At 36.8% G+C, this 16830-nt stretch overlaps 1 protein-coding gene across 1 annotated transcript; it reads right to left on the reverse strand.

The window, feature by feature from the left end:
• Positions 1–519: 519 nt before the first annotated feature.
• On the reverse strand, positions 520–16205 carry SAR3 (SUPPRESSOR OF AUXIN RESISTANCE 3). The gene is made up of 6 exons (XM_010262848.3): positions 15864–16205; positions 12102–14710; positions 11787–11910; positions 9475–9620; positions 4314–4411; positions 520–776 (listed from the first exon to the last, which is right to left on the reverse strand). Exons 1-6 carry the CDS (start codon positions 15889–15891, stop codon positions 581–583), a joined length of 3201 nt encoding a protein of 1066 aa, XP_010261150.1. The 5' UTR covers positions 15892–16205; the 3' UTR covers positions 520–580.
• Between the last annotated feature and the right edge of the window lie 625 nt (positions 16206–16830).

The following is a 16830-nucleotide window of genomic DNA, read 5'->3' on the forward strand; positions in this document are numbered from 1 at the left end:
AATTAAGAGAAGTGATAACTGTGAGAGGGTGATGAGTGGTGATACTGCCACACTGCTGCTGCTTCATCTTTGTAAACGGCCCAATATGGTATCATGATGCAACGTGGCAAATATAACATCTAAAAGTTACCACGTGGCATGGTGGTCTGTGGTCATGATCTCACGTTATTGCCCTATTTGCCATTTGGTTAATTTTTAGCATAGTCGCATGTATGCGGCATTTAGCAACAGCCAACAGGGAGGAATGCCATCAGTGACTACACGATTATTCCCACATTGGATGGTCTTAAATCACGTCAAGACCAGCCAACAGGGAGGAATGCCATAGTCGCATGTATGCGGCATTTAGCATAGTCGCATGTAGGCTTTTCTATGAATACGTTAGGGCTTATATGGTTACAACTTACAATCCTCGGATCTCAGTCATGGATTTTCCTCTTGTAAGCAATAAAGCATGCATGAAGATATACTGGAGATACAACTGAAATCAGAACGTGGAGACACATAAATCAGCGAGGATAAAAAGAACGCATATATATTAGATATGATTTGAATTGTTACACGAGAGAAAAAAAGAAAACTATGAAGCTAATTCTGAAAGATAGGAGGTAAACAGCGACACGGCGTCCTGCAAATGACATGAGCGCAGGTCTTCTGGTAGAGGAGCGCTAACCATGGCGTCGAAGCAGCTCAACTGAACCTCACGAGTTGCGCCCTCCCCGCTGTCTGATAGTAGCAAATTGCATATCTCTTCAGCCATCAGCGAATAAGTCGCCCTGAACCATCCAAGAAGGGGGAAATAAATCAATGTCAGTAAACCAGGAAGGGTGAATTTTGCTAATTTCTCATCCAGGAAAACAAACAAACGAAAAAATAAGCATAGCTCCAATCCTGACATTCCGTAAACAGAAAAGTTCAAAATCACGAGAGACGGTATTTTTTAGTACCTAAGGTCTGCTAGGACACTCAAGGTGAGTGACATTCCGACAGGTAAAGCCGTAAAAGTACAACCAACTCAAAACTTTCAAATGGAAATGAACAGAATAGCATTAATTGCAATTTCCAAAATGGGTTTTGTCCAGTGATAGATAATAAACCTTGTAAAACAGCCAATTTTGGAAATAACTAGTAAGCCCATCTTGCATATCCATCTTTAAAGGCCAAATTGAGATAGTAGGAAATAAGAAGTTGATAAGCTTGATGAGGCAAGTTTTCTCGAATATATAAACAGAATAATGCTAAACAAATATGCGAATAATACAAGACAGAACACCTAACTCTGTATGCTGCAATTGGAACATATGCATTTTGGTCGATATGCAATGCAATGGCATATGTCGCTACCTTAAAGCATAGCATTGCGTCCTAATATTTCAAGAACAATTTTGCCCATTTGATTCAGGAGTACTATTAGGGGGCGTTCTACAGCATGAGTAGTTTTACTGGCCGATTTCAAAAACAAATAAAAACCATCTGCTTTGCAAACAGATTCTTTTTCAAAACAAAAACACACAAACAAAACATGTGTATGTGTTTTCAAAACTGAAACCAAAAACATGTTCTTGAATTTCAAGTTTCAAAAACATGTTTTCATCTGGTTGTTTAATATCTATCATGTTCCATAAATCATACAATTTCTAACACTAAAAATTTTTTCTCTTAAAAACCATTGTTTTCATGGTTCCAAAAACATTTATTATTTTTTTTTGAAACAAAACTAACTTGTTTTTCTCTTTGAAAACAGAAAAGAAATGTTTTTGTTTTTCTACTGATGTGGTGATTTCAAAAACAAATGAAAACCAAAACATTCATGGTGTAGAACACCCCCTTAATGACTCCTGTTAAACCTTTTTGTCCTTCGAAGAAAGAAAATATTAAATACCATCTCACTTATTAGTATATTTACTGATTATATTTTAAAATCACAATTAATTGCTATTGTTTATAACATTTTTCTCATCGCTTTTGAAAGAACCATTTTTCCACCTGTCATAATGGATTTTGAAAAGCAAAAAGGATTATGAGCAATGTTCAAAGAACTGAACCAGGCATAAAACCGGAAAAAGGAGAGGTTCACAGGGCATAGGTTTAACCGGGATCAAACCAGAGGTCGAACCATGACGACAGCATATACGTATGTATATATACTACAGGTCATATAAATACTATATATAATAGATTTTACAACTTTTACCATACTTAAATATGGTAGATGGATGACAAATCCCTTAATTTTTAAAGCAAATGAACAGGGTTCAAGCCTCTTAATTCACATTTTCTTTAAAATACATGTGTAATAAAATAATACATACAGCAAAAAGTCGTTAATTAACACAAATAAAGAGTGCACAAATGGAAATTAAGCGATACTTGAAAATATGAGGTCATGGGTTTAAGTCTTGTCACACTTGTTTTATTATTTAATGACCTAGGTGGTTTCATGAAATTGGGACCGGTTCACTAGTTTTTCAGTTAAACCAGCCAGCCAGCCGGTTTTTACAGGGTTTTTAAGAATCCCAGATCTTGGGGTGTGACCAAATCAGCCAGTGCCCCTAGTCATGGTTCAACCAGTCCAGCCAGCCAACCCGGTCCGGTTTCCTAAACACTAATCATGAGGCCCTCAACTAGCTCTGCACATGGAGGGCTTAACTACAACACAAATGTGTAAGGGAGTGTGGGAAAAGGTCCCCTAATCGGGTGAAGTAGGGATATTGCCTCCAATATCTGCCACATGGATGGATCATGTAGCCAATCCAAGCTGTCTACAAAGCAAGGGATATCTAGGTTGGCCACTTGATCCCTTTCAGTCCATATCAATCCAGCTTCCAACAATTATTAATCATCAACATTTTAATATTAAACTGTTCCATAAAGGAGGTTTTAATTCCATCTATGTAGCAAGAGTTTTAGGCTCAAAATGGGCCCATTAAAAAAGATAGCAAGAGGAAGCCGTAGGCCCATTTCAGCCCCAAACTAATCTATCATGTGGGCGATTCCTTCTTCATTCGGCCTACTTCACTAAATGACTCAACTAGCAGACCCACTTGTATAAATATATCCTAAAAGAATGCCATGTTATGCAGTATCATACTGCATAGGGTAACAATAGAAAAATGCAGTGTATACAGCATTGAGACCAAGGTTCAAAATATCGATACACCTAATACACATGAACCTTGAGTGTCGGGTGTTTCAAAGGCATGCAATCCTTTTTTTTTTGTTCTTTTTCAAAAGTTTCCAGGGAGGTGGATCTTAGGCCTGCCCACCCCCTGAAATTGCCAAAAACCCTATATGTATTTTATTTAGACATATCAAGGTGCTACTGAAACGTTATGATACGCCCAATATATTCCAATATGTGACAATTTTGAACCTTAGGTGAGACTAGTAGTATGCTTAGGGCAATAATAAAAAGAAACAAAAAATACTAAATAGGATTATGAGCAATGTTTACTTGGACCTTATGCCGAAGCTTGACATAAAAATAGGATTATCTAACAGAGAATACTCAGGAAAAGAGAGGGCTAGGATTTTCTTTTTGGATTGTGTTACAATTTTTTTTCAAAGAAACAGAGATGAGGCAGCTCTTTTGCAACATTGTGAAATAATTGGAGAGTGGCATATAGAGGTAGTAAACCACATGAACGTAATATTGGGTGGCTATCTCAGCTGGCAAGAACCACCCTTGCAAGGAAATGAATCCCACAACAATGCAGTTTATAAGGTCCAAGTAAACAAATCAAGAACCAAAAAATACTAAAAAACTTTGGCAATAACAGAGAACTTGTATCTATTGTACCCTATATTCAAATAGGCACACTAACCTCAGGTTGCCACACCTCTAAAAAATGTAGGATGGGCCAGAGCTGAAAATTGATATCAGTGAGCAACCATAGTAATTGATCAAAAACAAAAATGGGTTATGGGTAAAGAAAATAGTATAAAGAAAACAACACTTCACTGAAATAGAAAAATCAGGAAGCTCCACTATTGGGTCATGATTTGCCCATCATGGGAAAACTGATTAAAGGACTGGTAAGTTACCATTTATGTACTGAGCATGGAATGCAGAGTGACATTAGTTGAATCTTCATAAAAATTTGGACTAAGAAAGATTAAGATACACTCAAATTGACTGAGAATGGTAGTTATCCTGTAAGTGAAGCTTGGACCTAGAGATACAGCAGGGGAAGAAGTTCCAAAGCAGGAAAAAGAGAAACATTCCAGAGCATACATCCATGAGTATGGATATGCAACGTGTGTATGCAACTATTATGCATATAGTTAAAGTTGAGATGAGAGAATATAACTACCTTGCATCAACTGGTAATTTGCTTCCCCAGACTGCCAATGATTCATTTAACCGACCAAAAAAATCCCTACATGCATCATTTTTTCTCTCAAGACAATCCTGCAAAAGACAATGCAATTTTGTGTCAGAAAGAGAAAGAAAAAGATCATGATTTTATGTATACTAAACATGTTAAGGACACACGAGACTTTTGCAGAAAAATATTTCAATATAGATCCTTCTTATATCAAAACTTTTCCTTCAAAGAATAACCAATATGTATATGTATATATTGAAGTGCAAAATGTACAAAAAAGGTCCAAAGCCAAAAAGAAATTTCATATCATACAGCTCTCTGCACCCAAAACACTACCAATAAAGAACAGATTTTCTAAGCCTAAAGCCCCATAAATCGTTAACTGCTAAACCCTATTTCATCAAAAAGCTACTAAGATCTGCACATCCTCATAAGCTACTAAGAGCACCAACTCTGAACTCTCATAAGTTTTTTATTTCATTCTCCCTAAACAGCCAAACAAATAGGAAAGAGGAATCAAAGGCCATGAAAAAGAGAACCCACCACCCTCACCTACAGATCAAGAGAACCTACATCCTCAGGTAAGTCGTATCTGATACCTTGTATACATTGTATATTTTCCCTTCTATCCATCTTTTTGGGTAGTATGGTTTTGTTGAGTAAAAAATATGCGCTGTTACTTGTCAAAAAAAGGTGTTCCAACAAATCCAAATAACTTATCTGTTGGTGTTACAGAAAAAGGGGTAGCCACCCCCCCCCCGAAATCCAAATGTTGTTGAAAGAACTGAAAGCATTACCAACATAATGATACCTGGCAATGTTTTAAAATGCAGATGTGTGACGCAAAATGGTCCACTACGTAGAGGCATGGGGCATAGTTCAAACTGTAAGAGATGCATGCATCCCAAACACAAGGAGGTGCGAGCCTCCTTATGTGGAGGGGAATGAGGAAGGAGGAAGGAGAATCTCAATTTTCTTTATTTTTAATAAAAATCTTTTATGTTAAGAAGAACGAAGATGCATAACACTAGCTGAAGGAGGGGTCTTGTTGAAGCGGAGGCAAGCAAGTGAAGCGAGGGGGCAAAGCCCCCCAGCCCACTTTCTTTTCCCTTCCCTTCTCTTTCCTTCCCTTTTCTTTCTTTTCTCTTTTTTTCTTCTCTTTCATTCTTTTTCATTCCTTTCCCTTTCTTTTCCTATCCTTTCCTTTTTTCTTTCGTTTTCCTTTTTTCTGTTTGGTTATATGAGGTGTGTGTGAGGCACATGAGACATGCACCTTTAGCACACGTCATGAAAAAGGCATATGAGGCATACAGCTCAGAGGTATCAACGTCTCTGGCATTTTAGGGGCGCCTTGCCTGGAGGCAAGCCTCCAGTCGTACATCTCCCACACCTCTTAACACAGGTGTCTAGCTTGTCCAGCCCTAGACAAAATCGTAACATTGAGGAAAAGTTAATAAAAAGCAATAAAAGATTCAATATCATCAAATGTAATCTAAAGCCAAAAAAATATTGCCCAATGTTTTTGTCATGGGAAGGGTAGACTGGATATGGACCTAAGAATCTAACTATTGGCACTTTTTGCGCAAAGTGGCCGCTCTCAAATATCAAGCTTGAAACCTGCATTCTCACGCATGTCAGCCTGAGATTTTACCATTACACCAAGCAAATGGCCCCTCTATTGATAAATTTTACGAATACAGTTCCCCATCATTTCTAAGACAACTCATATAAAACAAAACCAATCCAAATTATATCCATCCCACTTCAGAAACAGCCTATCAACTCCTTCATGATCTAATGAATCCACAATAGATTTGTCTGACCAAGGTACCAAAGAAAAGTCTACCCCCCAAGTCATAAGCTAGGAGTCTTGCTTTTTGAATCTGGTATCTAAAGTCCCATGGTGCAGCTTCACCTCTCAGCCAGGACAGAAATAAAAATTGGAAATGGTTACAGATGCAAATATAGACAGTAATGAGCTGTCAAATAACTAAAGATCAAATAAAAAGGAGCTCTAAAGCATTAACAAATGCAAAACAATTTGTCAGGATGTGCTTCAATCTAGTGTAGGAAGATGGTCGGGATTTGCCCCTCTAAAAATAAGCAGTTGTTTCCTGGCATCCACTCAGAATCACCAAGGGGGTGTCCGCCAAGATGCCAACATGTATGATTTTCTTTTGAAAAACAAAACCAATCATGTTGTCAAACACCCCCTATCAAACTAATGGGAAAACAGTTTCTCTGATCCGTGCAATCTATGCAGGACCTATAGGACAAAGTGGTTCAACAAGGGCAGAACTAGTCTCTCTGCATCAAGGACTGAAATTAAGAAAGTTATTGCAATTTCCAATTTGAGAACTTAATGGTAGAAGGTGACCATAGTTTTCAAGGCACCAAGGCGAGGCTAGGCGACAATGGGGCGCCCAGGTGCCTAGGCGGGCACCTAGCCCTCACCTAGGCAATGGAATTTAAAAATAAGAAGCCAATGGATACCCCTTCTGAACTAGTTTTTTTGGTTTTATGTATTCTGCACTTACTTTTGTGCTTGTGTTTCTTGCAGTGTTTCTTGATGAGAAATATTACTAAAATAAAAGAAGAAAAGTAAGGGGCAGAGGCCCTGTTCTAGACCCAGAAAAGCTGGTAAAAAAATATTAGAATAAAAGAAAAAATATGAAGAAGAAAAGAAGGGGCTCCGCCCCTGTTTCAGACACCAATGATGAAAACAAAAAAAAAAAAAAAAAAAAAGCTGAAAAATGCAAAAAGTTAAGAACAAAAGAAGAGGGCAGAGCCCCTGTTCTAGACCCAGAAAAGCTGGTGAAAAAAAAAAACTAAAATAAAAGAAGAATATGGTGAATAAAAGAAGGGGCGGAGCCCCTGTTTCCAACACCAATAATGAGGGAAAAAAGCTGAAAACACGCAAGAAATTTAAGAAGAAAAGAAGGGGGCGGAGCCCCTGTTTTAGTCCAACAATATGATTCAAACCAGGAAAGGAGAATGGTTTTAGTCCAACAAAAAGGGAGGAGAAAAATGGGCGTAACCATTGTTTTAAACCAGTGGAAAAAAGAGAACAAAATGAAGGAGGAAACTGATTAACTCACCTTGACTTAGAGGACTGTGTCGGAACGATGGAGGGCTGTTGTTCTCTCCTCTTCCTCAGTTCGATTTTTTTGTCAAAGTGAAACCCTTGAGATTATTTTGCTTTTACTTACAACAAAAACATGATAACATGCAACATGTCCTATTATAAAAACTAAAACCAACCAATAAAATATTATATATTTTATATTTATTTTTATTTAATAAATATTGTATATTATATATGTGTTTCAGTCCCCTAAGCATGCACCTAATACAATTTTTCTTGGCATTTGGGCGAGGCGCTCTTTGAAAAGCGCCTAGTTGCCCACCTAGGCATTGCCTTGACAACTATGAAGGTGACTCCCTTATTGTACTAGGATGTCTTATGGCTAAGTGATAATATGAATAGTCCATGGCAATATAGATATACACCAAGGGAAGTGACAAACTATTTTGGGGGTGGCAGATAGGAATTTAGATTCCTAGTGTGATGTAATTAATGGAGTCAATAAAAGGGCCAAAAAGTGATTTATTTATTACTTTAGGGCATCAGATAACCAAGGTGTCTCCACTCTCCACTAGTAAACTAGACTCAAATTAATAGTCCTGTTTTTTTCGGGATGGGGGGATATTATTATTGCAAATTGACAACCTAGCAACTAGCAAGTTAAGACAGATTTTAAAAAGTATTTATTAGCTTTCAACAGCAAAAAATGGTGCCCCATGACAATAGGACTATGCATTTTTCAGCAACTAAATATCAAATTATCAATTGCTTTGTTCAATAAAAAATAATAACTGATATATCAGGAGGGCTCAGAAAAGATAAATAGAAGTAGAAGAATGGATAGCCAGCATTGTGATCAAACTAGAGGAATGACTGCACAAGCCTCTTTCTAGCAAGTTTCAATACTAAGTATTATAAAGCATAATTCACCTAAAAACAAGCATCAGGTAAAAAGTTAGTAACAGGTAAGTATTGATCATCCGTTCTTCTATATTTTCAAGGTTATGTTATTTATCTTCATAGGAAATGTCTGCCAAAAGATGAGATAATACCATTAAAACCAACTTGATTTCAAAAAAAAAATATTGAGTAGGAATGTCCATGGCAACAGATACAGATTTAATTGAGAATCTTGCCAAGGTTTTCTTTCCACACATATTGTATTCCGTTCCCACATGACTAAAGCAAACAATTTCCATTTGGAGTTCGATGATGAATTATTTGAAATGAAAGAGTTCCCTACTCTTCTGCTGTTTCAATGAATTTATTGAATCTGTTATTGATCAAAAAAAAATGAAAGAGTTCCCTAGAATAAATTACCAGATGGCGAATTCATGGAGCCATGTACAACAATAAAAATTGAGGAATTTTGATATCTTTTGAAGGGGCTACATAATGGGGGTGGCCCATCCCCCAACCCATAACCCCCCCCCCCCCCAAACCCAGGTGCAGGCGGAATTTCTAGTAATGGATTTAACAATGGATATGGCACTGATATAGAGTGGAATGGTAGAACAGGATTCATGTAGTTCGGAAAAGGCTTAGTTGAGTTCAGTTGAATTGAGATTGCATTTCTCCAGTTACAATAGTTTTGGTTGCCTCCTCTAGTCCTCTCTCAATGGAATACTCTATCAGCAAATTGTGTTAGACTATGAATCTATCACCAAATTGTATTAGAGTACAATGTTAACAAAGTATTTTAATTAGGAAGCTTTCAAATCCATCTCATATGCAATTATGGATTCATTGGCTCTTGTGACAACTGGCAAGCATTTTCATATGATTAGGCTCAATTTGCACCTAACCCTCTGGGCAACCACTTGGATCCAAGTTACCTGAAAATGTACATAATGATTAAAACATGTACGCACCACCCAGTAGTTTTATAAATTTATCTTTTTTTTTCTTTTTGGTAAATCAATCATATCACGCCCACCAATTCTCAACATTTAGCAATCTTACCATGCTACAACCAAACTTCTGAAAGAAATTACAGGTAATGATAAATTTAAATTCTCATTCATGATATGTACACCTGACAGTAATGATAGATTATCTCACCAATTCACTCATGGTATTCTCTTCTCGCAATGCATCTTTTAGAGAGTAGAAAGACACATAGATTCCAGCACCCAAGTCCCAATCTGCAATTTCTGACTTGTACTCTTCCATCGTATGTGCAAGCCTCCATACCTCTGGGTGATTAGCTGCACCAATTAAAGACAACAAAAAATTGTCAATGACAAATAAAATGACCAAAAAACTATAGCCAAAAAACAAAAGATTCTTTTAGACTAAACGAGCAAAATCATTCAGCACAGTTAGAACCTCACCAATGTAACTAATTGACTACAATTACAGAATATTTATCTTAATTATTTATGTGGGAATATGCTCCTTTCCTACTTAATAGGAGGCAAACTTAACCAAGATTACAGTTGAAACAAATCAATATAAAACCAATCGGGGCACTTAAAAGCAGCTAGGCAAGGCATCTCCTAGTAGGACTGTCAAAAATGTCCTATTATCGAAGTCCAAGTTCACAATTCAATTTAATCTAACCAGATTTTGATGTCAAAAATTCAGATACATTTATAATTGGATTGGATCTGGATCCACCCTGATCAAATCCAATTAAGATCCAAGTCCAATAACATTAGCATGTATATAAAAGAATTAACATATTTGCATTGATAAAGCTGGTTTAAATATCATATTTTCATAAAAGGCTCATAAGTTCAGGTCTCATGTAAGTTATTTTAATGCTTTCTACTAAAGATAGTATAATATCTAATCTGTTTCCAATTCATTTTATTACTAAAATATGATTTTGATCATTTTGTAGTTTAATGTATTACTAATACATAATACTGAATCCGATCAGAGTACAATCAAAAGCCAACAGATCAAATCCGATTCAAGTTCAAATATTGATAGGGTCAGATTCAAATTAGGTAGATTTGATGAAAATCTGACCCATTTACAGTCCTATCGCCTAAGCAACAAAAACAAATAAATAAATAAAATATGCATATTATGAAATCATAAATAAGTATTATTGATCAAAAAGGCATGCAGAAGTTTTTTTATGAAGAAAAATAAAAAAGAAAATTCATTAAGAAGAAAGAAAGATGTACGACAGGAGTTATAAGAAATCACCCCCAAAGAGAACAAACAAACATCCTAATGCAGAAGAAATACCACATAAGAAAAAACTCAGCAGCAAAAGCTGAAATCAAAAGGAGCAAACAGCCCCTCCTGTGGGTGTCTCTTTCTTCCTCCAAAATTGACCTCCGTTTTCTTCCAACTCTCTAAAAGCATGCAGAAGTATTATGTAATTACATGTTCACTATAAGCTACTGAACCACAAATTAAATCAGTGAATTGATTAAGTAACAACTTGCAGATGCTTTTGGGAAAAATGACAAGTTCCCTAATAACTCCACTGGTTCAAAGTAAAAGGAATTCCAAATTTTTTCAGGAGCAAGTTTAATACAAATAAGCTGTTAGAGAATAAAAACATATTCAGCAACCTCACCTAACACCTAGGATTCAAGAGGAAGAGATAATTAGTTGTTCCATTGTCTTTATGACTGATTAGAAGAAAGTATGTTTAGAAGGAAAGCAACAATGTGATGTTTTTCGCGTACATATCCTCCATGGGAGTGATTAAGCAACTAGACAAATAGACAGAAAAAGAGATGGAAGGACCCAAGAGCCAAGAGGTAAGAAAGGGTTATGCTATCTAACATATTTGTCTTCAAATAAATTACTAGGAAACTAAAAGCAGAGAAAAAAAAGGGGCGTTTAAACAAATTGCAGGACTTTGGAGCTTCTCAAATTTCGGTACTACAAGTCTACAAGTATCCATTTTTATTTTCCATGCTTATACTCCAATTTATGATCTGGTTAAGTGGAGTAAAAGAAACACAATTTAGCATTGATGATTTTCACATTTTAAGAACTTAACATCTTCAGACTTTTGAACCCAAACTTGCCCCCCCCCTTCTTGCTGTCTATTGGCGTGAAATCTTATATAAGAAAATTTAATTGTTCAATATAATATTTTCCGATACAAGTATGGACACCATAAAAATAATATCTTCATCTAATTAATGGTTTGTTTTCCCATTAATAGATCAGATATATCCAATTTTCTAAAATATCCATCACTTGATATAGATAGATATATATATACTAAATTGCTGGAAAAGAATGAGTTGAATGCAAGTTGATTTGATAAATTTGAATCATTTAGCATGTAAAAAAAAATAATTCCTTGTCATGTACATTCTCTTTAGCCAATTATAATCCAAGGAAACTACATTATTTTCTGAAAGGAAAAGAGGAATAACAAAAAAAAGAATGGTTACCTGACAAAAATAATGTATGAGCAACAGAAGTCATGAAAATTGAGTGAGCCCTTTGCCAGTTGGAATATTCAAGAAGATGTTCAAGAGATTTTGACATATTCCCATAATAGTGGTAATATGTAGCCTGCATTAAAGGGAAAGAATATTTATTACAGCAGCAAGTTTATTTATGAAGATGGATCTCAGATTAAACATGCACAATTTTCTTAGAATGGTAGAAGACAATTAGCTTTCCAGCAATGAATGGTTATTCCAGACTATAAAATGACGAAGTCAACATCTGGAAATATCAAAATACCAAGGAAAGTAACATACCCTTGCCTCATGCAACCAGGCTAATGGAACACCCAAGTCTTCAATGAACTGACGCTGCATTGCTTGTGCACTCCAAGTTTCACAGTATTGAAACAAAATTTCTCTAATAACAGAAGCCTGGAGATATGGTAAATCATCACAGTGGGGCATGTGTAGGACAACATAGATGGCCCAATGGCATTGTCCAAGACACAGTAACTGGGAGACAAAACTCATGTCAAGCACATGAAGCTCATCTGAACTAAATGCACCAACAGCTTCCAATATACAACGTTGGTGCCAGATCATGTGGTAATCGAGTGCATCATAGGTTGATGAGAAGGCACTAAACATGGTTTTCAAAGCATCAAATTTACTTTCTTCAGTAGAATGAAGGAGCATAAGATAATATGCCAAGTCAAAACGATCCCCTGGGCTCCAAGTCACAGCCTCCTCAAGAGGTCCCTCATCAATATAAACTGGCACAGGATATGGAGCTTGCCCTTCATCAAGTAGCTGCTGATATGTACGGACTATGATGGGCAATGAGGTATCTGGTGGTAACTGATACCACATCAACAGCCCTAAATACCTTTTCCAATCAATTTTTGAAGAATGCAAAGCACCTTGAATATTACCAGCAAGTAATTCATACAACCTTACTCTGTCCTTTTCAATGAAGTTGAAATCCAGTCCATTCATTCTCCAAAGGTCAAGCTGTCGAGCCATATCAGATCGATTCACTGTAGACCCACCAGCTTGAGCCAACAGACAAGCGAGCCGCACATCCCCTTTAGAAACAGACGATTCCACTGCTGAATCCAGCTGCCGCCCAGTCAAGAGCAAAAATATGTGCTCTAAATCACTGGACTCATTCAAGCAGCTTATTTCTTCCTGTACACGGTGGCAAACACTCTCTTGCAGCCAATAGCTGAACTCTGCTCTCCGAACAAGGGGAAGGGCTTCCAGCTCAATGTCTGGGGAACCATCCTTCTTGTCATGCATCATGTCTTCATCAGCATCAGCATCCAGTGATTTGGAATCTGCATTGATCTCCCTCGCTGAAAAGAGAACTTTTATCAACTCCCAAACCATAACCTGGTGCATCAAAACCACACGGGCAGAAGCTGATAATCCAGAAACATCCAGTTGCCTCTCAACAATTTCTATGTAACTACGGCATATCTCTGGAAGTTCTAAGCGATTGGATACAAGCTTTTGAAGGTTTAGTTTGAAGGACCCAGCTTGAATTTCTATTTTCTCGTGCTTTATTGATTTGTGGAGATTAAGTGGAGAAGAAAAACAGGAATCAATAAGCTCCTCTTTTACTCTGTCATTTTCATCTCTGACCACTTTATTAATTGCAACCTTTTCTACATTGATCACAGAAGATAATCCTATCCCAAAATCAGTGACACCAACAGGTGTACCAGTATGAACAAGGATACCATTAGGACCCCAGCCAACTCGAAATGACTTTCCCATGAACAATCCCGCATCAACAATATTACTAGAATGCATTCTAGTTATTGGAGTTTCATACTTCAGATCCAATTTGAAACCTTGTACTTTTCTTGTCCTCAGTGGCAAGCCCTTGTTTTGCCTTGTCATAAGAATGGTTTCCGGTGAGCTTGAGTCGGAACTATTAACATTGTACTCAAGCAAAGCTTGAGGAGTCTTCCGCACAATGGGTGGACTAGTTCTATAGCTGACCTTCCGAGCAGAATACTGTAAACCAGGTCTAATGTACTCCTTTCTTAGGTGCTGCTTCTCATGTGAAAATGACCCATCAAGGTCTTCGCTCTCCTCCCCCTCTGTAGGGAACATCAGCATTCTCATTTCTTGCATCTTGACAGGATCAAGCCCAAGATGAGCAGGGAGGGAATGGGACAGAACAGTTCCAGAAGGCCCCTCTTGCAGGTCTTCATCAACCTCACATATGTCACTGCTTGTGGCCTCTCCAGGACGCTGAATTGTATCAGCATCATCCATTATAATATCATCTTCATCATCTTCAGTCAATCCAAATCTGCTGAAATGGTCAACAAGGAATTTCCACTCACCATTCGATGGATCAAACAAAATGAAGTATGCCCCCTGCCTTTCCATGCTTTTTCTTAATTTGTTCACAACGTTATGCAGTTGTTCTCCTTGAAAGAATAATGACTCAAGAACCAAAGTTACTTCTGCAGATTTGTTAAGGCCCTCGCCAACTGCAGGTTTATTGGTTTCATCTTCATATACCACAACTTCATGCCTATCAAACCTCACAATTCTGTCTAGATCTAACCATCTTATGTCAGTTTCTCCAAAAAACTTAACACGTCCATATCCAACCCTTCCAATAGTGAAATCTCGAACACGGCAGCAATAGCCAGGATCATTGAGTTCCCGTGCAGCCAACTCCTTCAAGGAAGGCTCCATAAAATAACCAGGTGAATGCAAAACAGGCAGAAAGGCTTCAGTTTCACTAAAATCATTGCATGAAGTAAAACCCGTGCTCATGGAAATCCTTCTTTTCTTGAACATAGATGAAATGTGTGAACCAGATACTTCCACAACAGATTCACCACTACAGGGAGTAACAAAAGGAATTTTGCTTCTACTAGCATGAAGCTCATCCAGGATCCCTGACCACAAAAACAATGCCAGATGAAAATTAAAATTAAGAATATTAAATAAAATAGAATTTAGTCCTAATCCAAGTTCCCAACACCATACAACTTATCAAAACAATCTATTCAATAGACAATATCTGGCATGTGCCATGGTATTACATAAGTCATGCTTACATGGTAATTGCAACTCTCCAGCATATGTATCCAAAAAAACATAGAAATTGAAAAATAGTAAGAAGAAATACAAAATAACCAATTTGTTTCTTTACATTGACTTCATATAATAATGATAGTATGCTATATCCTGACTACTATTGAATCAACGGGTCATGCATGGTGCATGGTACTTTACACTATCAAACTATGTTCTACCTCTTATGAAATAACTAAATGTAGCAGTTCATAACTCAGTGTCCTATGTATAGAAGAAAAGTAGAAAACATATAGCGATCATTTGAATTCAGCATTCATCTTACTAGCAAAAACACCGTCTCTGTATTCATTAATAAAAAAGACAATAGAATTAAACACAAAAATGGTAACCATTTTTTAAGTTGATAAGCATAAACATTTTTATTGCTTCCCTGATGAAGCCAGCACCATTCATGAGTCCCGAGTAATACATATATGTCCAATTTTATGCATCTCAGTGAATATAACCGGCGACCTAAGCATCACGATATTGCTGGAATGCAGCACCAAACATCTCATCGGTATAAACAGAATTCCTCACAAACTCAATTAACAATTTAACCGAAGTTGGAACAGGTTAAAGGAAAAAAAAACGTATATTTCCCTATTTTCGTTTGGAGAATAGCCTTTTCATTGGGATTCTCAGATGTAGAGCAGGACGAAATAGATTTAAAAAAGCGAAGTGATATTTTTAAACAAAAAAAAATGGTGGCAAATCAATGTATATTGTAGAGTATCAAAGTGCATTATAAGACCAAAGAGGACTTGCTTCAGAAATTACAATGAAAAGAAACCCTAAGAAAAAAAAAAAGATACTTAAATGAGCAGAAACTGGACCGTTGGAAGTTACAGTGAAGCCTGCATCTCTATATCAGAAATGTGGACGATACAACGGGGTGTGTGTTCGAATGAAGCATAGAATCAAATACGTGGAACTGAAAATAGAAGATTAAAAACAATGAAAATGGCTTACCAGTCGAATAAGCAGAAGTAGACGCCATGGCCGAAGGAGGAGAGAGATAGACGTATAAGATTCTGACTGAAGTAGTTCCGACGCAAGTCTGCCTGCAGAAGAGGGAAAATTCGAAGCTCGATGCCTCGAACTTCAACTGTCTCTACAACCCTCTGCAACTCTCTTCCTCCATTTCCGGTAGAAAATAGAAAACCCTAAGACTGCAAGTGCCGCCTGTTTTTCGATTTTGGAAAAGAGTTTTGTTGCAAAATGGTCGCGCGCAAATGACATTATTTACACAATAATTCTTTACCGTGGATTGCAGGTGAGAAGGGAAAGATCGCACAGGGATTATCGATACATCCCCCCCACGATCTCACTGAAGTGACTGAACAAGACCCGTTTCACAGCGCTGTAAACGGGTCGGTCGAATGGTATATGCCAAAATCCAGCTTTTTGGTGATATTCGGATTCAAATCGCATGTGATTGTTATATGATGAGGAATAACATTAATAAACTAAAATAAAATTATCAAAATATTATATAATATTAATGAAATGAAATAAAAATTAATTTGATATAATTATAAATGGATTGAAATCGGATTGAATTCTATGGTTTTTTAATAAGAAATTTTAAGTATCCAAGTCTTAAAGCTCATATAAAGACTTGAAATATATGATCATGTGCTCATTTTTTAAATATTATTTCAAGAAAGCATCTCATATAAAAGAATATGATCATATAGTGATAGTTTTGAGTTATAATTCATAGTTGTCATTTATTTCACATCGAGAACTCCCAGTTGACCCGGGAAGTTAACCCGTTCAACGGTTTTTTGACATTTTTTATTTTTAATTTTTATTGTCAAAATGGGCCACCCATTCGAACCAGACAGTCGAACTGTTGACCTAGAAACCGGTGGCCAGAGCGATTCCGTTTCCAGGTCATTTTTTCTAGATGTTAATAATTATACGAAATAACTTT

The sequence above is a fragment of the Nelumbo nucifera genome, chromosome 5, assembly GCF_055504915.1.
Source record: "Nelumbo nucifera cultivar China Antique chromosome 5, China Antique-T2T, whole genome shotgun sequence".
Classification (NCBI taxonomy): domain Eukaryota; kingdom Viridiplantae; phylum Streptophyta; class Magnoliopsida; order Proteales; family Nelumbonaceae; genus Nelumbo; species Nelumbo nucifera.

What these genes read in the sequence shown, in the direction of transcription:
- SAR3 (XM_010262848.3), bottom strand. Translation starts at nt 15,891, where the DNA reads ATGGCGTCTACTTCTGCTTATTCGACTG. An exon ending in TACTTCTGCTTATTCGACTG is followed by an intron (nt 14,711 to 15,863) that starts GTAAGCCATTTT and finishes TTTTGTGGTCAG; the next exon opens with GGATCCTGGATGAGCTTCAT. An exon ending in AGAATACCATGAGTGAATTG is followed by an intron (nt 4,412 to 9,474) that starts GTGAGATAATCT and finishes TGTCTTTTGCAG; the next exon opens with GATTGTCTTGAGAGAAAAAA.